This window comes from Bacillus rossius, chromosome 2 (genome assembly GCF_032445375.1).
Source record: "Bacillus rossius redtenbacheri isolate Brsri chromosome 2, Brsri_v3, whole genome shotgun sequence".
Lineage (NCBI taxonomy): Eukaryota > Metazoa > Arthropoda > Insecta > Phasmatodea > Bacillidae > Bacillus > Bacillus rossius.
This window is the reverse complement of record NC_086331.1, coordinates 86,444,989-86,471,063: the sequence shown is the minus strand read 5'-3', so window position 1 is coordinate 86,471,063 and position 26,075 is coordinate 86,444,989. Positions and strand designations below refer to the sequence as shown.

Below are 26,075 nucleotides of genomic sequence, written 5' to 3'. Positions count from 1 at the left end.
TCTTCCTAGAGAACACCAGCATCGCTCTGTCCCATGCACATAAGGTCAATGTACCATTACATGCCAATGTTATTATTGCTTATAGCAATAATTAATTTAATTTTTTATACAAAGTACATTGGAAGTGCTGTGATTCGAACTATCATAGCTCGGAACTCTGGGTTGGAAAACATACGCCTTTAACCACCCAGCCATTGAGACTATTGCCAGACTGAGAATTAAATAAGTTATATAAAAAAAAACAAGCACATATTCGGACTTAAATTTTTTGAATTCAAAAGAATAATAACATTACCTGTTCGAGACAGGACAGCCATATTTTTTTTTAAACTTGCTACCAGGAGTGCTAGTTAACACACATCACCTGATAGAGGGCACCACAACCATTTTGTTTTAAGTACTTGCTGCCAGAAGCACTAGTGTTATGTAGTACACACGTTGTCGCTAGAGTGTCCTGCCACCATGTTGGTTTAATTTTTACCAACTAGAATGCAGTTAATATTTATTGCCAGAGCGTGCACCATCCTGTCGGCTGTCTAGGCCGTTATCTTGGAAATCCGTATTTATTAAGCTAGAAGTTCAGTAAAATCCTAAAATTCATCAAAAAATTAGTTTCTTAAAATAGTTATTGATTCGATCAATTACAGTGCTTGGTTCAATTCTTGTTTGATCCAAAAACGTTTATTCTAGGTTAAAAAACTCAATTAAAAATAATAATAAATCATAAAGAGTCTTAAATTACTCATCTACCAGCTTCTAGTAAGCCGATGATGACATATTGGCCGCCATATTGTAAATTCGTAACAAACTAGAAATTCAAGAACAATTCCAAAAATTGTCAATAAAAATTACTCATTTAAATAATGATTGACTCAATTGATTCTTGTCCATGGTTCGATTCTCGGTCAGTGGCTGGTAAATTTATATGATATTTAATTAAATTACATTTTTTCATCAGTTCAGTATCGAACCGAGGACGGATATCGAGCGAATCAATCATTATTTTAATATGCGATTGATAAGATAAATTTTTGAACTTTCCCCGAATTTCTAGCATACAAATTACAGATTCTCAAGGCAGCCGACATGATGACAGTTTTCACAGTATACTACTACGCTCTAGTTTGTAAAAATTAAAGAATATGACTGCAGCGCAATCTAGCAATTTGCGTACACTACATGACACTAGTGTTCCTTTTAGAGATTACAGAAAAAAATATGCTGGCAGCGCCCTCTAGCATGCAATGTGTTATATGGCGCTCCTGGTAACAAGTATGGAAAATAAACTTGGTGACAACGCCTTCTCGTAAATGATTCTATTATTCCTTCAATTTAAAAAAAAATACAAACCCGAATGTGTGTTGACTGTATGACGATACTGCACACTAGCGGGTAAAAATTAAATCAATATGGCGGCACGCAATCTAGCACATGACGTGTGTACTACGTGACACCAGCGCTCCTTGTATCGATTATTAAAAACAATATAGTGGCATCGCTCTCTAGCAGGCGATGTGTTTTAACTAGCTCGCCTAGTATCGTGTATTGAAAATAAAGATAGCGGCAGCACCCCCTAGTGGGTGATGCTATTACCTTTAAATTATAAAATACAAGTCCGAATGTGTGTGTTTATATATACATACTTTAATTAATTCTCGGTTTCGTAAATGTGTCGATGGCCATGTGGTCAAAGGTGTATGTAGTCCAACCCAGTGGTCCGAGCTGTCATGGTTCAAATCACCATGGTTTCAATATGTTTTGTATAAAAAAATTAAATTTAGCGTGTCAATAAGAACTACAACAACATTGGCAGGTAATGAAATATCGACCTTATGTGCATAATACAGAGCGATCCTGGCGCTCTCTAGGAACAAACAGCAGAAAAAAAAATGTCGGTATCCAAGATGCTGGCCTTTTGCACCTCAGAAAAAACTAAGATGGTGGTCATGACGTCATCCAAGATGGCGGCCTCCAGTAGACGACAACAGTATGGTGGAAATGACATAATCGAAAAAAGTGAATGTGACATCAGATGCAAGATGGCGAATATGTCATTAGAATTCAAGACAGCGACCATAAAGGGAAATTACGTTTGTGGAGTGGTGCGCTCGATGTCAAGATGGCGGATTTAAATGGCGACTGAGGTCAAAAATCAAGGTCAAGATCATCCAAGATTACCGCCGTGACATCATAGCTGTCGGTCATTGATCCACCTCGCTCCTCACTCCGTCTCCAATACCAGTACATACCAACATACACTACTCTTCTTATTAACAATTTTAATTAAAAGAAGGATTTAAAATTTTTATATTTATGTGGTATTAAAAACAAGTTTAATTTAATTTTTGTTGACAGAATAGAAATTAACATAAACTAATACTTGCAATACATTAATAACATGTATCACATAAAATACTATATAAAACAAAACCATTTTTTTTTATTATTTTAAATAACCTTTTTTCACCACTATTAATGATTTAATACATTTACCTTATTTTTTGTTAATTAAAGTTATTGAAATTTTTTTTACTTAATAGATTTTTAAAAAGTTTTAATAAATTTATAATATTTTATCAAATAAAATGAATACAAGTAAGTCAATTTTTTTCAGCCTTATTTTCAAAAATATTTATTTGATATTATATATCATTACTAAGTTTTAATATTTGATTGTCTGTGAAATTAATATAAAATTTAAGGATGACTTTAATGTGTCAAAATATTTATGCAAAGAAACATATTTTCACCTTTCTTCTTATCCATATTATAAAAATATAAAAAATAATTTCAAATTTTTTAAATATATTTTTTTTTGTGATAGTTTAATACCTTAACACTACAAATGCCATTAATTACATGATCTGTAATGTAATGAAAGTATGTACGTCATCAAATTTTAGATTGAAAACATTGTTTTTTTTATTATCTATAAAGAAAACCTCTAAAATATATACAAACCATTTGCCTTGTTTTGGTTTTAAAAAATGATATAAAAATTAGATTAAATTTGAGATTTCCATTTATATTATTATTTTTTCAAATGTATGTATTAAATGCAATGATCTATGTATTAACACTACTTTAATTAAGTGGAATTATATAAAATGTAATTAGTGATTTGCATTGTCAAAATAAATTATTTTATAAAATATTAATTATTAATTAATAATTTAGCCCCATATTCACTTTCAAACACTTTCTTTTCTCCTTTCAGAGAGTACAAAATAGCGACAGCTCATTATACCAACCCTGATTGCATTCAAATTCCTTGTGGTTGAAATACAAAATTACTTTCTCAAAGAAAAAAAAATGAGAAAAAAGGAGATTATTTTACCTGAAGGAAAATTGGTTTCTTGAAAAGGAGGCCCTTTTTTTTTTTTTTTTTCCGTGATTGCTGTTCACGTTTTGCTTTTAGATGCTACTGTTGAATATTTCATGGAATGTTTTTGATTGGAGTGATTTTTTTAATCACACTTCTTACCGACGCGACGCCCTGGAAGCCTAGCCGTCGACAGAGGGGCGTGTATTCGCACGAGGCGTGAACAGAGAGAGGAGAGGCAGACCACTGTAGCCCACCCACCTCTAGTCCCCTCATCCAGTAAGGGGTCGTCAGCGAACCAGAATGGACACGTCATCTGCAGGCCCAGCAAGGGAGTGAGTGCCCGAGGGAAAGAGAGAGGATGTGTTAGCAATTCCCGCAGAGTGGATCTGAAAACCCGAGCATTCTGCAACCTGCCGTAGGCAAGTCTTGCAAAAGTGCAAAGTCAGTTCACGAGTCAGAACACAGGTTCGTGATGCTAGAAATAAAGGTTTTTGAAGTGAAACTTCTTTGAGCGTGATCAGAGTCAAATTTCAAGGACATATTTTAATGCAACGTTTTCGTGAAACATTGTTGTGAAACGTTTCTGACGCGGAAAGGACAGAGAATAGGTACTTGGCCAAAGAGATATAAAGCGAGAACAATGCTATATACGTAGCTGCGCTCGTTTTTGTTCACCTCTTTGTGCAATGATTCGTCCCCTGCCAAAAAAAACTGAGAGAGATAGATGAATGGAAGAATATGACAGAGAGTTTGCGCATGCGCTTGTTTCAGTAAGTACATATAGGTATCCCATACAGTCAGCTGTGAATACCTTAAATTATATATTTGCTACCAGCGCGCTCACGTTCCTCCTTGGTAAACCAGCAGCGTAGAGAGCGCTATTGAGACAGTCTCTGACTTTCCCCTCATAGATAGTGCTACCTATCATGAATTTCATAACTCGTTCAGAGATTTAACGTGTTCCAAAATGCAAAATTGTTGGAATAAACAGAACCACGCATAATTTTTCTGCATGGTGTATTTTAACAGTGAGTAAAATGTATTGTTAATTAATCATTATTGATTGATCAATAATATGGATATCCTGAGCAGTATTTTGAAGTGAATAATAGTTTCGTTAAATAATGCAAATTAATTTATTTCTTCTAACTTAATTTCTAATAAATACAAAATGTAAGGTTTCTTAAATATTTGAAAAATAAAATAAAGAAAAAAAAACCGGGTTGTGTTATATTGTTTATAATCATTGTGTAAAATAGCATTTCAAAATTTTGGTAGTTTAAAAATAATTAACATTTTAATGATGGTTAGGTAAGTGACATTTAAACATCTATAGATTTGTGTAAACGCTCGGTTAAGTTAGGTCAGCTGCGTTTATTATATTGTAAACAACGTTTGAACATATTTTAGTTATCATAAATTTAAAATACCAACATTGGTGTAAATATCGGGGAAAAAATTCCAAAATTAAATTATATTTTGGCTATTATGTTTTCATTATGATCCTTTAATACTTTCCTTAAATCCTTTTAATACTGTAAGTATTTTGGAAAATTGTCTTTATTCTCTCTTTCTTCTCTCTGCCATTTTACCCCTTACGATGTACTTACGAGTCAAGGTTTTAATTGCCAAAGAAGATTCACTTCTATTACGTGTACTGAGTTACACGCGCTGTTTTTTTTTGTACAAATTTAAATCTTACTAAATTTTGTACTGCGAGTGTCGGAAGCTTTAGTTCGAGGTGCAATTGATACGTTCCACCAATCATTTAGGTGTAATGTCTTCAAGTTGATGAATAATTATTAAACACTCGCATACACTAGAAATATCAGAAGACTATCCTTAGGTGTGCTTAATAAGTAGTCTATATATGTGTTATTCCCGTAAGTAAAATTTGATTTCCAACTTTGAGCGTGCCATATTAGGCATACGTAACTAACATAAATTTTTCAGACTGTATATAACCATAAACTTCATGCAGTTAACATAGTGAAGCACAGTCAAGAGGGTCAGTATGAGACAGGTTAAATGATTAAGCTCCCATACGATGTCATTTCCACACGACTAGGTTATGCGCTACATGTCATATGGTATGCAATGTAAAGCGCGATCCCCAAGGAATAGGTGATTCACTGAGACAAGATAATGGTTGTTGATAAAATTTCTGGAATGTGATTGCTTGAAAAATAATACAAATTAAGACGAAGAGTGACACTCACGTTAGCCAGTTTACAATAATATTACTTACGGATACATGTGCTATTTTCCTCATCGGTACGCACGTAAATAACAAATAATGCATGCAAAGCCCTCCTTAATGGGTGAGTTTAAGGGGTTAAAAACCCCTCAAATAGGCCCAATTTATATTTTCTATATCGTTAATTTTTTTTCTAATTAGAGAGCAGTAATTGTGACAGCTAAAGAGCGTCGCCTTGAATGTCTCCAGCTACTTTCCCACTCCTAGTTCTATGAGACGTGAGACAGAATAAAAATTAAAAATATAATCTTTAATATTTAACTTGCAGAACATGTTCAGTGAATACCAGGTTATGTAAACGCAAACGAGATTAAAAATATTTTATTTTGGGTTTTTTATGCCAATAATTCTGCTTAATATTTAATTTAAATTCAAATATTCATCCAAAAAAATTATAAATCGAAGATGGTTAGGTATGATCTCGCTATGGTTATTACGCAAACTCTCTCCAGTAGCTACATACATACACTTATGCATACGGCCGAGGAAACAGGTATTAGCATAGTGCCGCGTGCGGTCGATATCCGCACTGATAATGGATTCATCGTCTGTAAGTAAAGCGAACGCATTACAAAAACTCCCATTCTTGATCCGGAATCCATTTGTATGGAGACGCAATGGTAGAGGGTGGGAATTTTAACGATTTTTCACATTCTTCTATAAGTGAGACGGCATGTCAGATTTTTTATTGTTGTTAATTTCAGATTTTTACGATGGCTGCAGGATAAACTATTCAGTGCAATGTCTCAAAATTTAAGCAACCGGCAAACTAATTGAAGGAAAAAAAACTATAATACGCAATGTTTAGTGCGTGTTAATAATATTTTATTGGATAACGGATTAACTAAAAATTACTCATGTCAGTGTTTCGGAACATAGCCCAAAAATTTCCGTTTCTTTCACTTCATTTTATTGATGGCTTTCATTTTAGGCGTGACTACTGATATGATACGTAAAGCCAGCGAATACTACGATTGCTAATAAATTTATTTATGTGACATAACATATAAAATCTTTACGCAATGCCTTATATGCTGAAACCAGAAAAGAAGATTTCCAACAGAAAGAAAGAGTCCTTTTCCATTTTCCCTAGACATTAACAGATTGTCAGCAACCGCCCAGACTGTCAGATTGTCCTCGCCGGCTCTGTTCCTTCTTACGCCCCCCCCCCCCTCCCCCTTGTGTTAATCCCCTCCTCGCTGCGCGCATTCCGGCGACAAACGAGTTTTACATAATTATGATAAATTTTCTCTTTTAACATCTCCTGGGGAACATTTCTGCCCCGTGTCACGTGATTAGCATACATAACTTCTAGCAACTCTTTTAGTGTACCAGGCTTGGAAATTCCCACCAGACTGTTTCATGACTGCTGAAAAGATTGGGTCAGCTTGTCGGTTAGATTATTTACGAAATAATTCACAATTTAGTAAATTGTTAGTGTGGAACCAAATAAATAATTGTTTAGATAGTTAAAAAAATAAATTTTTTATAAATTCTGAAGATGTAGTTTTAGATAGTAAATCATAAAAGAAAGATAAAATATTTATTTTTAAAACTACTGTGGTTAATTTATGCAAAACTAGAATCAGTAATAATTTTATCGTGATATTTCCAAGAGAAAATGGCGATTATTTAGAAATATAAAATCCATATATTTCAACGTTATTAAAACCAATTGACACTTAAAAGTAAAACGCAATTATGTAATTAAAGACTCATAGTCAGTAAGTAATACTGGTTATTACAATTTTAAGTGTAATTATTACTAAGCAAAAAATTTCAACCAAAAAAGGTTAATCAGGTAAAGGAAAGGTTTTAGGTCGTACGGTTATGCACAGAGGCTTAAATTGACAAGTCTTCCTAGGCTTTAGTTAGCTCCTAACTTCTCGGCTACCAACACGAAGCTCAAAACAGCATGCAAAGAAAAGAAACAGGACATGGAAATGGAAAAAAAAAATTAATGGTCTTGTTGATTCAAAAATAAAACTATTCAAGGAAAGAAATCATTTGAAAATTACAGTTTTAATAACTATAAGATTTAATGTTAAAGTATGAAAATTTTTGTAAAACTTTTAAGCAGAATTCTGTTTTAAATTAATTAATACAAAATAGTACACCAAAGAGCAGTGATAATAATCTTAAAGTTATATATGTTTATTATAATTTAATAAAGTTATTTATATTATATTACAATAATATTTTTTTTTATTTTTCAATAATATTTATTATTATTACATGACAGTATTTTTTATTTTATTATATTTATGTATACTTTGTCATTTAAAATTTCGCAACGCTTATTTAAAAATTAAGTGGAAAATATTTTTCACTTTAAATATTAGGTATTTAACTGCCAAAGAAATAAAAAACGATTTTTATAGTGTCAACAAAATAACTACCAATTGAAGTTTTGGAAAGGAATTTGATTTTTCTATGAGTTTACGTTTTCTCGCAAAAACAAAATATAATATAATACTCAGTGAAACTTCGCCAGGTATTTCTATTGTTATTTACCAGTATCCATTTTTTTCTTTATACAACACTAACTTTCAAGAACAAAAAACCAAATTATAACTTTAGTTTATGTGAAAGGAAATATTGTCATTATTACAAAATTATACGTCAACTAAATTCTTATGTGGAATTGAAACGTTACTACTTCAATTATTTATGTTGAAAATGTCAAGTTAACGAATATTTTTCGGAACATTGAGTCTTGAGAGCATTGATGGAAAACTCATTTTTCACTTGTTCCCTTTGAAAATGACTGCGTAATACGGCACGAGCCAAAATGTGTATAAGAGGTGCTAGATATATTCGTGCGAAATGGAAGGCAGTCGTTCCTCTACTCATTCGAGGGACTAAACCATAGAGTGAACATATGTAGCGCGTTTGCACCGTGCACTTTGAAGGCAAAACAACTTTTGCTTTTTTAGAATACACGCGTTGGTTGATTCCGAGCTGAAACATGAGAAATTAAGATTTTTCCAAGGTTTATAAAAATTGTTCTAGTGATGTGAGGTATTTGTAGATTTATTTTACTTTGATGAAATGTAAATATAAGCTGTTTTGATGTTCAGGCAGATTGTGTTGCTAGGATTATGTATGCATGAAAAAAATTGGTTGTCTGTAAAGTCGGTTTACGGACGATAGTTTAACGTGACAACGTCATAATAAAACATTGATTAAATGATTGCATAGTTTTATGAATAGAATTGAATCATTTTTATTGAATTTTCACTTTTTTGTATGGATAAAAAGAAGGAGTAAAATAAAATCTACAATTTAATTGATAAATTTACTTTCATTTGCACTCATTAATTCAAATATGTTTATTACTTTAACGAAGAGATTATTTTAACTTTAACTTTTATACTTTATTGCTATTTAACTTCTTCCAATCTGTGTTATTCTGTTAAGGATAGGACGATGATAGGAAAGGTAGGAAACGAATGGGAGTGTTTCAAGTTTAATGTGCCTCGAAAAAGTAAAATCGATGGTTGTTCCAATCGAGTGGAAGAGAGATAGATGCGGCGCAAGCGTACAATGAGCGTAACGGGACAATGTGCGTAACGGGACAATGAGTCATCCTTTTTTCGTGTTTGCAGCTGGCGTTCATCAATTTATTAGACGTTGTCACGTCAAAAAAACTAAGTTCGTTTCCCGCATTTTTTTAGTACACATCTTTCCTGCTAATTAGCGAAGCGGCTGTTTCACGTGTCTGTAGGCACACCAGTTGGGCTACTGCGCAGTCTCGCCCGCGCTAAACCTCCGTGTTCGCTCTGCGGAACAGACAATAGAGACGCCCACAGACCAAACACAGACGGGCGGGTCTCGCAGGAAGCAGCGAAAGTGACTGCACCATGACGGTTCTGGGGCTGTGACAGACGGTTGCAGCGTGGAGCCGAGGACTTGGCGCGTGTAGGTGTAGGCCAATGGAGTGGGTATCTGTTGAAGTCACTCTGCTTAGCCGCGCAAACCATAGCTGTATGAATACTAATGCTGGAAGTTTATTGGGTGGCCACGCCTATCTGGGCACACCTACCGTGTGCAGTGTTTCAGGAGGAACCACGCCATTTGAAAACTTCTCAAGATAACCGAGTGTTGTCTGTTTACCAAATAAACTTTAGTATACGCTGAGGGCGAATGAGAAGTTATGTTTCCATATTTCGCTTTTAAACTATAATTTTATGAGAGAGACGATGGCTAAAACGCGTGTTCTCAGAATAATATTTAGGCATGAATCATCCTGCACAGATTCTTGAAAGTGCTTAAGAGACTTGCATTACACATTAATCTTCATTTATCCACCATAAAATGTTACGATTACATCCCAGATCCTAGTTTCCCTATGCACGACGAGAAGACTGCACGCCAGCTCAGATCCTCTGAGATCTCTATACCGCGCTAGAAGCTACAGCGAGTGTTACACTTACCATCTTGCCTCGCAGAATACCAAACTGACTAGGCGGGCCACTTAATAGCTTGAAATAAATTTTAACCAGGAATAATTGTAAGAATGTAGAGAGTATTGTGAAAAAAGCAGATGTTAAAGTATGAGCGAGTCATTAGCATTAAATCTCATTATTTAATTATTTTTTTACTATCCAGATGTTGAGGGATGGAGGTCGTTCTCACTTTCACTTTGATAAATAACGTGGCAAAGGTTGCACACAGTCACTCCCAAACTTCTTACCTCCATGAACACGTGCATTTTCACGCCCAAACGTGTTTTTGATCTTGGACATCAAGAATCGCGTTAGAGAGGACTAGGGTTTAATAGCAATCCTAACGACCCAATTCCACTTTGCCGTGATTTACCGAAATCACTTCAGAGAATTGCTGAAAGGTTCTTTATCATAAACTGTATTACAGTTAATTTTATTCATGTTTCACGTTCCATTAGCGAAGTCATTAGCGTCAGACACGTACAAAGTATGGAATGCAGGGAAGTCGTAGAAAGGGAGATGATTTCGGTAAACCAAGGAGAACAGAAATCAGATAGCAGTCATACCGAATGAGAATATAATTATACCCTTGCGCCACCTCGCTCAGTGTACTAACGACAGGCACATCCCAAATAAAATATAAATAGCTTATGCATCTTAGCCTCTGCATGAAATTTTTTAAAGTAAAATGCAGTATTCATTATGTATTAGGTAGCTCCGAGCGGGAAAGGCCTGTAACACTATCCTGAATTATAAATATTTATCTTCAGTTTACTTGAACTCATAACGTATTCTAATGGGTTGTGACTAATGTTTCACTGCCATTTGAGAACTTGTAAAAACTCTTATTACCTGATTTCTCTCCCCTGGTTGCATATTTAAGCCATACGCCAAAATTACAATCTTTAAAGTCTAATTACTCGCGTGTTTGCTTTGTTAAGGTGAAAAAAAATTTACTTGTGAGAAAATATACGTAAATGTTTGTGTGATTACATATATTTTTACTTATATTTTCTCAAGAAATAAAATAAGATTATTTTAATGGAAACTTTTTTAAAAATTTCACTTAAATAGTTTAAGTTTTATAGTAAAAAACGGTAGATGAAATAAGAATAAATAAATTTAAAAAAATAGGTTAAAAATGTTTTTTTACAAAAATGTTTACGTTCAATATGTTTTAGAAATATGTAATTTATAAGTTTATAGTTCACCGATAGTGCAAAATAAACGTCATATCACTGAATTAACTGGTTTTTGTTTCAGGCTTGCTGCGACAGAAGATACAGAAAAAACCTTCCGCCGTGACCCTAGTTAAAAATAAACATACATTTACCAAAATGTGCCTTGAATGAGAAGACATCAAATAATGGCGCAAACAACTGTTTCCATCGGTTGTTGCCTTTAGGAAATGCTGACCTATAAATATTTCTACGTTTTGCCCCCACAATGACTTATGTTACATCTAATACTTCAATATCCCATGAATCCAACTGTTGTAGAAGAAGGCACAAAATGACTTTACTAGCATTTCTAGGACATCCCGAAGATTTTGGTGATAGTCTGGTTTCAGGACGCACCAATATACAAAGCTATTTGACTGAAGACTGTATTCCCGCAAATGTGATCTTAAAATAGTTTTTTATTATCAGAAAGATAATACGCTGTTACTTCTGAAATGGAGTCAAAGAAAGGAAATGAAACCAGAAAAGCGCTGTCCAACCAAATGGATAAGGATGGGGAGTGTAAGATGACTGTGATATTAGATCCAGAGTCGATAGCAAACCTTACTCTCGGATGCTGTAGAAACCCATGCAATAAGGGCCCAAATCTATCGACTCAGGATACAACTCGTACAAATGTAGAGAATGGTAGCTCAAAGAATCAAAATGATCACCGAAACGAGAAACATAATTCAGATAGTGGAACTGTTTCCAGATTAATGGGACCAAATCAAAATCTTCCAACAAATGAAAATTTTTCCCCATTAAAAACAAATTCGATCAAAGCACTTAACAGCTCAAGCAAAGTTGATGAACGCGATGGGAACTGTCACCCCTCTTCAACTCTTAAGCTGGACACTCCAGTAACTTCTCATTTGCTTCTGGGAACAAGCAAAGTTTCAGGCCGAAAATCTCTGGAACATAAAAGTTCAGCAGTTACAACTACGACCGATGATAGCGACTATAGACCAGAATATAACCATCCAAAATCGTGTCCTTCAGGCAACGGTGTAAAATCATCATACATATCAATTCATTCAGTGCCTTCAGCATCAGCTACAAGTTCCAATTTTTTTCCCGCGGAGGGCGAAATAAAGCTCCCACACAATCATGCCACAGTGGACCCGATGACCGACCAGGTAGACGGCGGTAAAGCAGCATCAACCTCTTCTATGCGGAATTGGGATGCAGATGCTCATCTGGCCACCTCGGACACAACGAGTGACTCTATTGGCAGGCGCAAGTTCCCAACTCGCGAGCATCTGTTGAACGCAAGGAAGCACATGCCAGTGTTGATGCACGCGAAAAGCCAAGCCATCGATATGCCATCCACCTACCATAGCTACCCACACTCAACATACGTTTCTCCCAGTTCTTCACCACGCACAACACGGCCAAGTCCCAAGATGATGGAGAGCTTGGGGGCTAGCACTGACAAGAGTGGACAGTACCTTCAGCTGAGACAATACCGCCTCATGGAATCCATTGGCCAGGTGAGCTCCCTGATCATCTTCAGCTATTCTGTGAGTTTATTATATTACCTAAGGCCTGTGATTTATTAAACCAGTGATTTAGATGATTAAGCTGTTGATTCGTGGTTAGATCACCTCAGTTAAAATAAACTAGATATAGTTCCTGCCCATGACAGATGTTTACATACCTCTAATGGCAAAAAAAATTAACTTTTTTCTCTAACATTGATTAAAAACAGTTCATCTTTATGTCTTCAAGAGTGCTGAACACTGACATTATGGTAAAAATGCAAGTTTAGCTCTCGTTTTTTCGTTATTTAAGTTTTTCAGAATCGTCCTTAAAAGCCTATGCATATATTTACTTGTAGTTCTCCCTCGGAGGAAGGTCACTGATGACACAATCGCTTGCCTGCCTTTTGTATTCTGTTGCTGGTGATTCCTCGACAAGCGTTCAGCAGTAATTCGCTAACAATGATTTACTCCACTTTCCCTGACATATGCGTTGAGGCGCAGGTTCAGTCCAGTATCCTTTCGTACTGGTTGTGTTCTTTGCATGTACGGACAAGACGGGATACAACAATGTATTAATATTGATTTATTTCAGTTTAATTCGTATGTGTGATGCAATAATTCTCAGAAATGTGTAAACTCTGCTGATAATTTTTGCTATATTTGTGAACAAGTGACGTTAAGAAGGCCTACAGTCTGTACTTTGTTTGTGGAATCGGAGACCAGGACAAACCCTGGGCCCGCATATATGTTGCATTTCTTAGGTCGCTAGTCTTAGTTCCTGGTTGAAGCATAAAAGATCATCAATGGGCTTTGCTATTCCCATGATATGGAGATAGCCATCAAACCAAGTAAATGATTGTTATTTTTATATGACAACTCCAGTCACACATGGTATTTCAAAGAAGAAACGGTTAGCCTTGACATATCCTAACATACCGTTGTCTGTGCGACTAGTGCCTCACGGAGTCGTACTGCCTGTTCCAATCCCACCTGAGTCTTTTACAGTAAGTGGCGACAGTGGTAATGATTCTGGTGCTATTTCCACACATTCAAAACAGAGTAAATCGAAAGATCCTAATTCCTGTAACAACTAGGAGTAAGCACAGGAACATAAAATCACATAATGTGTGTTGTATGATCTGGTAAGGATATGAAATTATCTAAAGATAAAGCCGAATGTTGGCATCTGGACTGCAGCGGTGGAATTGTCTTTACCAGACGGTAAATGTGACTGCATTCAGTTTTTCAATAGTGAATATAATTTGGTATTTTGCTGTTACATAGATGGTCTCACAGCAGCTATGAAAATTGACAACAAAATTTATGACATCAAAGTTAAGTCTAAAAGATGTCCTTCTGCATAATGACAATTTGTTTCCATCTGTCCCAATTGGTTACGCAGCTTTCATGAAAGAAATTTATGATAACATGAAGCTACTGTTATCACAGTAAACTATGGCAAGTATAAGTGGAAAATTTCCGGTGATCTGTAAGTCACTGCCATATTACTTTGTCTGCAACAAGGTTATACCAAATTCTGTTGCTTTTTGTGCTTATGGGACATCCGTGCAAGGGCACGCCACTACAGGCAGATAGATTGGCCTGTACATCAATCACTTAAACCTGGAACACACAATGTTTTATATGAACCACTCGTCGAATCAAGCAAAACTGTATTCCCTGTCCTTCATATAAAACTGGGCCTTATAAAAAAATCGTAAAAGCGATGGATAACACTGGGGAAGCATCTTTGTATTTATCTACAAAATTTCCACATCTCAGTGAAGTCAAAATAAAAGATGAGTTTTTGTTAGTCCATAGATACGCAAACTGTTTAAGGATGAACATTTCAATAATATTCTCAAAGGTGATGAGAAGTCAGCCTGGGATTCCTTTGTTCAAGCGTAGAAAAACTTCCTTGAAAATCATAAGGAAAAAAACTATAAGGATCTTGTGGAACATCTTCGGCAGTGGTACGATAGACTGGTGTGTAACATGTCTTTTAAGTCACACTTTTTACATTCACACTTGGATTTCTCACCCGAAACTGTAGTGATGTTAGCAACGAACATGGCAAACACTTTCACCAAGAAATTTCGGACATGGACACGCATGGAAGCAAGAATAATTTTTTTTTGGAGTGGTTGTTCCAACAATTCGTGCATGAGGTCGAGGAGTTTTTAATATCGAAAAATCTTCCCAGAAAAGCAGTTCTCGTCCTGGACTCGTCCAGACGCTCAATATTTAAAGGACAAAGAGATAAAGGCCATATTTATTCCACCGAATGTCACTTCTTTGGTTCAGCCGATGGATCAAGGCGTTTTGGCAGCTTTGAAGAAAAGATATGGATGTAAGCTAATTTCATCTTTAATATTAGCCATGGAAGAAGGTAATAACTTCATAACCAAGCTAAAACAGATTTATTTACTTTATGTTATTGTCTGGGTCAATCAGTGTTGGGATGAGCTAGAGTCAATAACTCTAGTTCGTTTGTGGAGGAAACGTTTTGATCATTTAGGCAATGAATTTCCTGAACAACAAGAGGAATGTGAAGCACCCGATTTGGTTGCCTTAATGAGAAAAATTCCAGGCTATGAAGAAACTGTAGCTAATGATGATTTCAGAGATTGCATGGATCTTGATGGGGCCAGTGAACCACTAGGAGAAGATGAAATTGTTGCTGCTGTAAAAGGTCGAGAGACAGAGGAAAAAGAAGGCGACTCATAAGATGACATGAAGAGTATCAACGAGAAGAAAGGATGAGTCACAGTGAGGGTGTGAAATACACTGAAGGGGCATTGCGTTATTTGCCGTAACAAGGATCGTCTGCAATGGATGTCTTATTGCTCTGGCGACTTCGTGACGAAGCAGCCAGGTACCTAACTGAGAACTTAAAACAAGCTTCAATAAAACAGTTTTTTTTCCAGAATGTTTAATTTTAATTGTTTAATGTTTGAGATTTATTTGTGTCTGTACATACAACTACATATATGTAAGAAACACAATTATACTTGTAACTCAAGTCTATCATCTTTAAATTAACTAAATCCCATTAAAAATTCCAATGTTCTGGATAACGAGGCAACCCCAAACTCGACATCCTGTGGGTCCACAAAGTGTCGAGATAGCGAGGTTTTACTGTACTGAAAAATTAGCTTGTATGAATTCATTAAACGGAATGACAAAATGATTATACATTTTTCAAGAATTTCAAGAAGTTTTCATGTCTTTGAAAGTACCTTTGACCAATATTTGTAACATTACTACTGATGGAGCACCGAATATGACAGGGATGAAATCTGGTTTTGTAGGCATATTTAACGAATCATTTCCTGGAATGAAGTTGTGTTTGTCCATTGTGAGTAGTATATAAATGGGGCTTCTGGGACTGGCTTCTGGCTGTGGTGCCTGTGGTGCCGACCGCCATCTTGGATTGTGACGTCACGGCGGCCATCTTGGATGACCTTGACCTTGACCTTGACCTTGACCCCGGCGGCCATTTTGGATCCGCCATTTTGGATCCGCCATTTTGGATCCGCCATCTTGGATGCAGCGTAACGGGACACGCCGTAACGGGACACGGCGTAACGGGACACAGCGTAACGGGACAAGTAGGTCACGGTCGACATCTTTAAAATCCGCCATCTTTAAATCGAGCGCCCCACTCATTATGAAGAAATTTTCGTCTCTGTCGCCATATTGATTTTTTATGTTCCACTGGAGGCCGCCATCTTGGATACCGTCGACTCTGTTTCTGTCGTTTGTTCCTAGATAGCCCCAGCGTCACTCTTGAATTTTTTTCTGTTCCACTGGAGGCCGCCATCTTGGATACCGTTGACTTTGTTTCTGTCGTTTGTTCCTAGATAGCCCCAGCGTCACTCTTGAATTTTTTTCTGTTCCACTGGAGGCCGCCATCTTGGATACCGTTGACTTTGTTTCTGTTGTTTGTTCCTAGATAGCGCCAGCGGCGCACTTGATTTTTTTTTTCTGTTCCACTGGAGGCCGACATCTTGGATACCGTCGACTTTGTTTATGTTGTTTGTTCCTAGATAGCGCCAGCGTCGCTCTGTCTCAACACATAAGGTCGATGTTCCATTACCTACCAGAGCTAGTATGGTCCTTATCGACATATCAAATTTATTTTTTTATGCAAAATACATTGGAAGCGCTGTGATTCGAACCAGCGCAGCTCTGATCTCTAGGTTGGAAAACATACGCCTTTAACCGCTCGGCTATCGAGACATTTACCAGACTGAGAATAAAATAAGGTATATAAAAAAATAACATGCATATCGAGACTTGATTTTTTTTAATTTAATTTTAAGTAATAATAGCACTACATGTTCGAGACAGATCCGCCATCTTGTAATAAGTCGTAACTGTTGCAATTATCGTTACGCCCGCAATCATTAAAATCCGCAATTTTTATGTTAGAAAATCGGGTAAAATTTTAAAAATCATTAAAAAAAATTATTTAATCGAATAAATAATAAAAATTTAAAAACCACTGTTGCAGTTATCGTTACGGCAGCCATCTTGGATTATATAAATTTTGCATATTTCGTTACACCCGCCATCTTGGTTGAGTACTATGTCATCGTTACACTTTATGTTGCGGCCGTCATATTGGATCCTATTAATGTTGCAATTACCGTTATGGTCGACATTTTGAAATTTAGTCGTCATCTTGGAAATACATAATTTTTATGTTAGAAAATCGGGAAAAATCCCAATATTCGTCAAAAAATTAACTTATTAAAATTCTGATTGATTATATCGATTCCCGTCCTTGGTTCGAAACCGTTAAGAGCATACAACCGATCCTTCCTACACGGAAGCTACCTAGACTGATCTACCACCACCAGTACCAAGGTATACATCGTCAGCTGGTATGACATCATGTCCGCCATCTTGTCTTAGTCCGCTGGAGACCGTCATCTTGTTTTCATCTGCTAGAGTGTGCCGATACCATGTAGTATAATTTTATGTTCACCATACCTTTAACCTCGACTGTAGGCATTGATCTTTGTCATTGACCTTGTACTTTGACCTTAACCTTGACCTTGAACTTTGACCTTGAACTTTGACCTTGACCTTGAAATTTGACTTTGACCTTGACATTCGACCTTTACATTCGACCTTGACCTTGAACTTTGACCTTGACGACCATCATGGATCCGACAGTTTATGTTTAGTACATTCTACCAGGAGTACCTACCGCCTGCTAGTGGTCATTGCCACCATCTTGTTTTCATCGGATGGAGGACACCATCTTGTGTGTACTCGTCTTACCATTCTAACCCGCTGCAGTGCAGTAATCATTTATTATTACCGAGGTGCCCCCGCCATCTTGAAATCATGTAATTATGTAGCTAGAAAAGCGGAAAAATTCCAATAGTCACCGAAAAAATAAATTATTAATTTACAAATTGATTAGATCAGTTCCTGTCCACGGTTAGATTCTTGAACAGTGACAGTTGTAACTAAATATTAAATAAATTTTAGATTCTGTTTTCCATTACCTTTCGTGGAGTTTATTAATCATTCACTCTACGAAAAGCAGCTCAAGACATTATACCTGACGAACGAATTAAATACAGCGTCGCTATGCTTTACATGAAAGTCTAGTTTTTTGATATTTAGATTATCCTTTAAAATTTTCATGTACAAAGTCATCCATACATATAGCTCAAGTGTCTCAGGACCATGAGATCGAGTCATGAACAGTCAGTCATATAGTCAATGAACACAGCTCACAGGGAAACGGAATGTACACACAGGAAAACGGAATTTACACGCAGGTAAACGAAATGTACACTCAGTACACACAGGAAAACGAAATGTACACACATTACACACAGGAAAACGGAATGTACACACAGTACACACAGGCAAACAAAATGTACACACAGGAAAACGGAATTTACACGCAGGAAAACGAAATGTACACACAGTACACACAGGAAACGGAACGTACACACAGGAAACGGAACGTACACACAGTACACACAGGAAACGGGGCGTACACACAGGAAAACGAAATGTACACACAGGAAAACGAAATGTACACACAGGAAAACGAAATGTACAAACAGGAAAACGAAATGTACACACAGGAAAACGAAATGTACAAACAGGAAAACGAAATGTACAAACATGAAAACTAAATGTACACACAGGAAAACGAAATGTACACACAGGAAATAGGAACGTACGCACAGTACACACAGGAAACGGAATGATCACACATACAGTAGCGGAAACACAGACTTATTTGGAAATCTGGATACAAGAAATAAATCATACTTTTTTAAAATATAAATAATTCATTTTATTTTTCATTAGTACACACATGACAGTTAATCAAATGATTATTGTATGTAGCCAGCGTTCCAAAGTTCTTACAGTATGGACGATACATCCTCGATATGCGAGTAGTTCCCTCTACGAACAGATGCCACCATCAGTCTTAGCCGGTCAACCAATATGTTTGGATCTTTCCATGATGTGGAATCAACCTCTTCTGCCACCATCTTCCTTGCTGGTATATTATAAATACTTTTATTATCACAATCATCCCAGTGATCATAATAAGCTTGATCAGATTTATTATAACACGACGTTTCCATCGCTCCGGTCTCAGGACACCAACACATTCTTCGATCTTGTCAGCTTTAGGTTCTGCATCACAGTCTATGTCTTTGTAAACAGCCTCAGAGTCACTGTAGCAATCACCGTAGAAGACATCGTCTTCACCCAGATTACCGTATAAGAACTCGTTATCGTCGATGTCGAAGTGTCTTCATCGCCTGTATGCTTCCTTTTCAGGAGTCCACCATTTATACAAAGTATGGACGATCTACTGAATATAGGCTTGAATGTATTCTCACTTTTCACAGTGTTGATACCTTCATTAGTTTAAGTCTTCCCGATACCATCAGCATCCTTCAATATTTGTTTCTCGTCACGATCGGCGTGCTAAGGCTTCCATCTTTTCTATATTAATAATATTATTTGTCTTAAAATCTCCGCGTCCGTGTCACTATCACAGATGTAAATCATCTCCATAGCTACCAGTTATAATACCAGGAGCTACATCAATATCACTCATTTTATGATATCGTCTACACATTTCAGTTGTCAGTGATTAACCACAATCTATGATCTTGTGAGCTCCATTCTCATTTTCTTTAAAAGCCTAAGTGTCCAGTTTTATTATTTAATCTGTCAACCCATCATCACAAACTCAATTAAATCATCTTAGTATATAGAAAAAAAATCATCAAAGTTCCTTTCATTTAATCTTAGGAACCGCATCATCCTTTCCACCTATAGTGAAGTTTCTTGAGCCCAAGAGTCTTTCATTATATATACCATGCAGTGTTCTTCAAGAGATGTGGTATACTAACAGTTCTACATACAAAACCATCCTATCAATAATTTGTTTACACATAAAAAAAAACCTTCACGCTATTTTTTCGTGTTTTACTAAATTATCTCTTCGTCTAAAATAATTACCACACATAGTAATTTCTACAAAGGACACTTTGTCCAAGTCATTTTAACCATCATCTGTCTGAAAACAACCATGTCCCATCTATATCACAAAGTAAACGAGGGTTAGTGGAGATAGGTCAAACAAGTGCTAGTCACTCATAGGGTAAGAACCATGTGTTCGATACATATCTCAGTCAATGTAGCATCTATGTATTTTTCTTACCTCATGTAGAAAAATATCTTACAATGCATACGAATTTAAACTTATTCACGTGCGACTAGTCAAAAGTACATAAATTCAAGCACGTCAACCTCAAAAAAAAAAAATTCTCAAGGATAGAGACAGAGACTACACGATCGAGACACGCCTACCGTCACCCGCAAATGAACATTGACCCCTCGCGTGGGAGTTGCAAGCTAGCAGAATACTGCGACAGTCATATGTTTGCTCAAGACATGCATACATCACGTCGCTAGCCTTCCAACCCATTTCACGTAAAACTCCAGTGAAATCGTAATCCAGCATACGTAAAGTACTTGCTGGAACCACTTCAAAGTATACATCACTGAACCAGAGCAGAAAATTAGCTTACACATGTATAACTCGCTACCAACAAAAAATAAAAATTTGTAGCACATATACGAGAGGAGTCGAACCCTTCATACCATACTCAATACTCCGTTAATTATAAGCGGCAAACTATTTTAAATCAAGACCCCGGCCAGTATATATTATTTTTTCATGTTTTAAAAATTCATGTTAGTAATCAGCAACGAAGGAGTGAGTAACTTGGACGAAGAATCGTTTACCAAGTATCCGGAATCTTACTGATACAACCCATCCAGTGCACCAGCTTACTCCGAAGTGTACGCAATTGGTTAACATTATTCAATTTTTTAATATCACGTCCGCAGTGTACAACAATATATGACAGGTTACGATTTAAGACCATAAATTTCCCACAAGTCTGTTAGTTTTATTTCGGGGAGTAATAAATTATTACTCAGAAATAATAAATCAAGTTCCTATCAGATTTGCTCTAATGTTACGGTATTACCTGTACCTGCACATTACCAAATCATCTCCCATAAAAAATCTTAAGAATGCAGATGTCATACTCAGACAAAAATAATTTTAACAAAAAAAAAACAATCTTTAGCATTATTGATAAAAAATAATACACACAAACAAGACAAAACTGACATTTCAAATCCGACCTAAATTACGTGACACATATAGATTATTGCATTAAGATAAACGATGTAGGTTAGGGAAAAATATGTAAAAAATTCTTTAATTCTATAATTTATTTAAAATTTTACATTTATACACATTAAAATCTGACACTGTATATATTTTTTAAATTTCTCAGTCCATGCGACATTCAATATTATTAAAATAAATTATAATAGTTCGTATTAAGAGTGAAAAAATACAAATAATTCATACAGATCACGATACATCAGATCAGGAGTGTTACACCTTAGAGGGCCAGAAATTATGCTAGAAACCCGTCTTTACAAAATTGATAATGTTTTTTTTTTTCAAGTAAAATTTTCGTGTAACCTGTACACCGCACTTCTCACACAGAAATTTTACACGGTCAAGATTTCTTCTGCAGCCATGCCGTTCATGGATGCGTGTACTTCGTACTCGTTCAAAACGTTTACCACAGTAGCGGCACTGATAGAGATACTTATCGCAATTACCATCGCTTCCCCGATGTACTACTTGCAAATGAACTTAGCTTTTACAATACCTAATCAAATTACCTTTGTTTGTGAAATGTACACCACATGGCTCACACGGAAATGTCAAACGATTAACGTTTCTTCTACAGACATGATTTTCATGTCTTCTTGCATGTTGTCGGTATTTAAAACTTTTGCTACAGTACGTACACAGATGTCTCGTCGTTAGACCGTTAGTCACCGACGGCTCGGAAAGTATATTACTTTCAATGTGCACTGCTGTTGTAGGCGACGAAGTCCCGTATGTTGCATGAGCTGGAGATTTCCCAGTCGACATTAACAGATCATCTGTACTGGATGCCAAAGAATCTGAAGTATACACGACTGATGCAGAAGCTGGGAATTGCTCACAAAATGTTTTATTTACGAAATGCGGTGTATTTGCAGGTATCGGAGTCTCCTCTGCGTTCGATAATGAACACATTGAAGTCTCTTGGAGTGAAGAGACAGTAGATACAGCCATACATCGGGATCTCTGGAGATGGTAGCTTCGTTACCATCGGAATCTCTGGAGCTTCCCTCATCGTTGTCATAGGGATCTGCTTCGTCATCATCGCCTCCGTCGTCAGGGACCCCGGTGAAGACGTGAGGCCCTCCGTCAAGATCTCTGCAGTCGTTGACCCCGCTACCATTAGGATTTGTACCGATTTCAACGTTGCTACCATTGAGTTTCGGATACACATCAATATTCATATACCAGACTTATATACAGCCAAAGACTCGCTTAAATAACAGTGTCCGCTTGTTTAATACACAAGGCAATACATCATCCATTGTTATTACTTTAAAAAAATTAGGAATTTCAAGGAATAAGAATTTAAATTATATATTCAATCAACTAATCACACATCATACATACAAGGTTCATTTAGACCTACAAGAGGAGCAAGAGTCTGTAATCAATGGGACTTTCAGAATCCAAACAAAATTTAAAATACTCAAATGTAAATTTTATTATGTACAGCTACACATAACCTCCAACTGACTACAAATTTCTACAACGCATGACTAATTTATTTTATCCGATACCAGGCTAGGTCCAAGGTCAATTATTTTTTGTACCTCTCATCTTCAGTGCAGGGGAGCTTCAGTTCTGATATAGCTACAGCCAAGACATGCTCAGTACCACACATCTTCAAAATCCTAACCCTTCAAAGTCGATCCTTGTTAAGCCTTACGACAAAAGTCTCCGAAACAAGAGACCTACTCTATAATTTTACTAGACATTTTTAAGCTTTTCATAGCACACATCGATAAATATCTTCGTAAATAACCCAAAATATTATTAGAACACTAGCATTTGATTTATGCACATACTGTGGGTCACCAGCGTATTCATCATCACATGACCATTCTACATTAAGCTCCCCACTTACTTACATCAGTCTACTAGACTCCACGCAGCACACATAAACTAAAAGAAGTCAATTAACAACCTATTATTTATTTACATTCGAATATTTAATAGCATACCGTCGACTAGTAAAATAATCCTGTCAGTGAACATATCAACAAAGTCTACATTTATATAGAACCAGGAATCCATTGAACATTCAGAACCTAGCTACACATACACAGTGCTGGATGCAAGTTAATTCTACACTTATTTATCATCACTGACACTCATATTACATCATAGGCACTTGAGTCAACACTCATTTTCCATCATTAACATACACACAAATGCAAATTAACCACCATCGACACTCAATTCAACCAACCACTTTCCATAATCTAATCTCAATTCGGCACTCATTTTCCAACATCGACACTCAATTCAACACTCAATTCAACACTCACTTTCCATCATCAGCACTCAGTTTCCTTCATCGACACTCAATTCAACACTCATTTTCCATAGTCGACCACAAATCATCACTCATTTTCCATAGTCGACACTCAATTCGACACTCATTTTCCATAATCGACACTCAATTCAACACTCATTTTCCATAATCGACACTGAATTCAACACTCATTTTCCATAGTCGACACTCAATTCATCACTCATTTTCCATAATCAACACTCAATTCGACACTCAATTTCCATCATCGTCACCCAATTCGACACTCATTTTCCATCATCGACACTCAATTCAACACTCATTTTCCATCATAGACACTCAATTTGTCACTCAATTTCCATCATCGACACTCAATTCGACACTCATTTTCCATCGATGACACTCAATTCAACACTCATTTTCCGTCATCGATACTTAATTCTACATACTCCTTCCTTCTTCGACACTCATTTTCCATCATCTACATACAGTAAAATGGAAACTTTCCCCACACACACACACACACACACACACACACAGATATATATAAATATATTCATACTCAACTCAATTCTTTAAAGTAGCATACACATGAACTTTATTAGGGCATGAATAACGACACATTTTAATAACAATTTTTAAAATTACATTTATATCAAAAATACAAAAGTATATAAATTCATCAGTCAATAAACATTACTAACTTATTATATATATATTCTGAAATTCTAAGTTCATCAAGAATAGTCCACGTTTCTTTGATAACTGATACAATTTCGTCATCTTGCGAAACAAGTAAAAGTCGCAACCTGTTCACCAACACGTTAGGGTCTTTCAACGATATATAATCAATTTCACTTGATGACGCCATCTTCTTCGAATGTTTGCTGAACATATTCTGAAAATCGTTGTAATAATGATTATGATAATTTGTATCATCATCATCATCATCGATGCTGTCCACATCTTTATCAAACACACTGACATCTTCATCTTACATATCCCAGTATTTCGAATTTTTTGACATTGGAGTGCCATCATTGGCAACAAGCTTGCTTGCTAATTTTCCAAAAAAATATTCCAAAGTCCGTGGAAGTCTACTATAAGACGCCTTGTCACTTTTTCTGGAGATGTTACTTTCATTAACTTCTACCTTACTTATATCTCCAACACCATTTAAGCTATATCCTTTCTCAAGACCTGGAGAGATTTTAACACAATCGCTTTTAAGACTAAGTCGATCAATTTCATTGTAAGACATACTGTCCCCGAGCATATCGTCTCCATCTTCGTACTTTATCTCCTGAACGAGCTTGGCTTTACAAGTTTTATAGTGTCTTTTTAAATTCTCTCTTCGTGTCATCCGCCTACCACACTTGCCACAACTTAGTATTTGACGGAATGGACTTTTAACTCAATCGGTCTTTTCATGTCTACGAGCATTAGGGCCTATAGCTTTTATCAAAGTATTTGCTACAGTATGTACAATGTCCTTCAGATCGAGATCGATATTTGAGTATCGTACCTTCACCAGACTGTATGTACTCCATAATGTTTGAATAGACACTAAAAGTATTATTTAGGTACTTCGTATTTTTATGTATGAACATTCATCAATTATTTACGAAAAAAGATTTTTTTTTCTCATTTTGACTAAAAAAACTCATGTTCCACGTAGTTTTACTACCCGCCTTCATATTTCCTCATATGTTATGTTGTAAAAGCAACCAGAGTTGGTTGTAGGTTACGGAATGCTCACTCACGATCTCTTGAAAAAGGTGTGCCTCCCTAGATCTCAAGAGGAAGAACATTGACCTTATTTAAAAATTAGTGAATAATATCATGACCTAGCAAGAATCACAAGATAATCTATTCACATATTAGCAACCATCATGTATCACTTGTCTGTATAATCAGTCTCTGTTGTCTGTATAAGTAGACAATGTTTTGTGTGGGATGCGGGATGCTCCCTAACGATCGCAACAGAAGGAGGGCTTCGCTAGAACTCAAGGGGAAGGGAAATCTTCGTGTGTGATAGCTTTTCCCATTTGTTTCAAGGCATAGTAATCGTCTGATTAATGAACTTTGGTTTTTGTGTGATTTACACCTGTTAAAATTATTTTTTAAGTGTTGATTTGATAATATGACTTCGGAAATTTATACGAAACTCTGAATAAAATTATCCTGTCTTAGACACCAAGGACAATACAGTTTGTCTTTCATGTTAATGCTTCTCAGCTGTCTCAAAGCATATTATTTGTCTGAGTAAAGTTATTATTTTTTTTAATCCACCTGATAACAATATTGT

At 36.1% G+C, this 26,075-nt stretch overlaps 1 protein-coding gene across 5 annotated transcripts in view; it reads left to right on the top strand.

Moving 5' to 3' along the window:
• The window catches only part of LOC134529434 (calcium/calmodulin-dependent protein kinase kinase 2), a 466,877-nt gene that overhangs the window by 189,531 nt on the left and 251,271 nt on the right, over positions 1 to 26,075 (top strand). For all 5 annotated transcript variants that reach the window (XR_010074576.1, XM_063363521.1, XM_063363520.1 and 2 more), the window contains one exon: positions 11,294 to 12,743. Coding sequence is in view for 4 of the 5 variants with exons in the window: in XM_063363521.1 (XP_063219591.1) it covers positions 11,706 to 12,743 (1,038 nt within the window). In the remaining variant the exon portion in view is untranslated. The remainder of the gene's footprint in view (positions 1 to 11,293; positions 12,744 to 26,075) is intronic.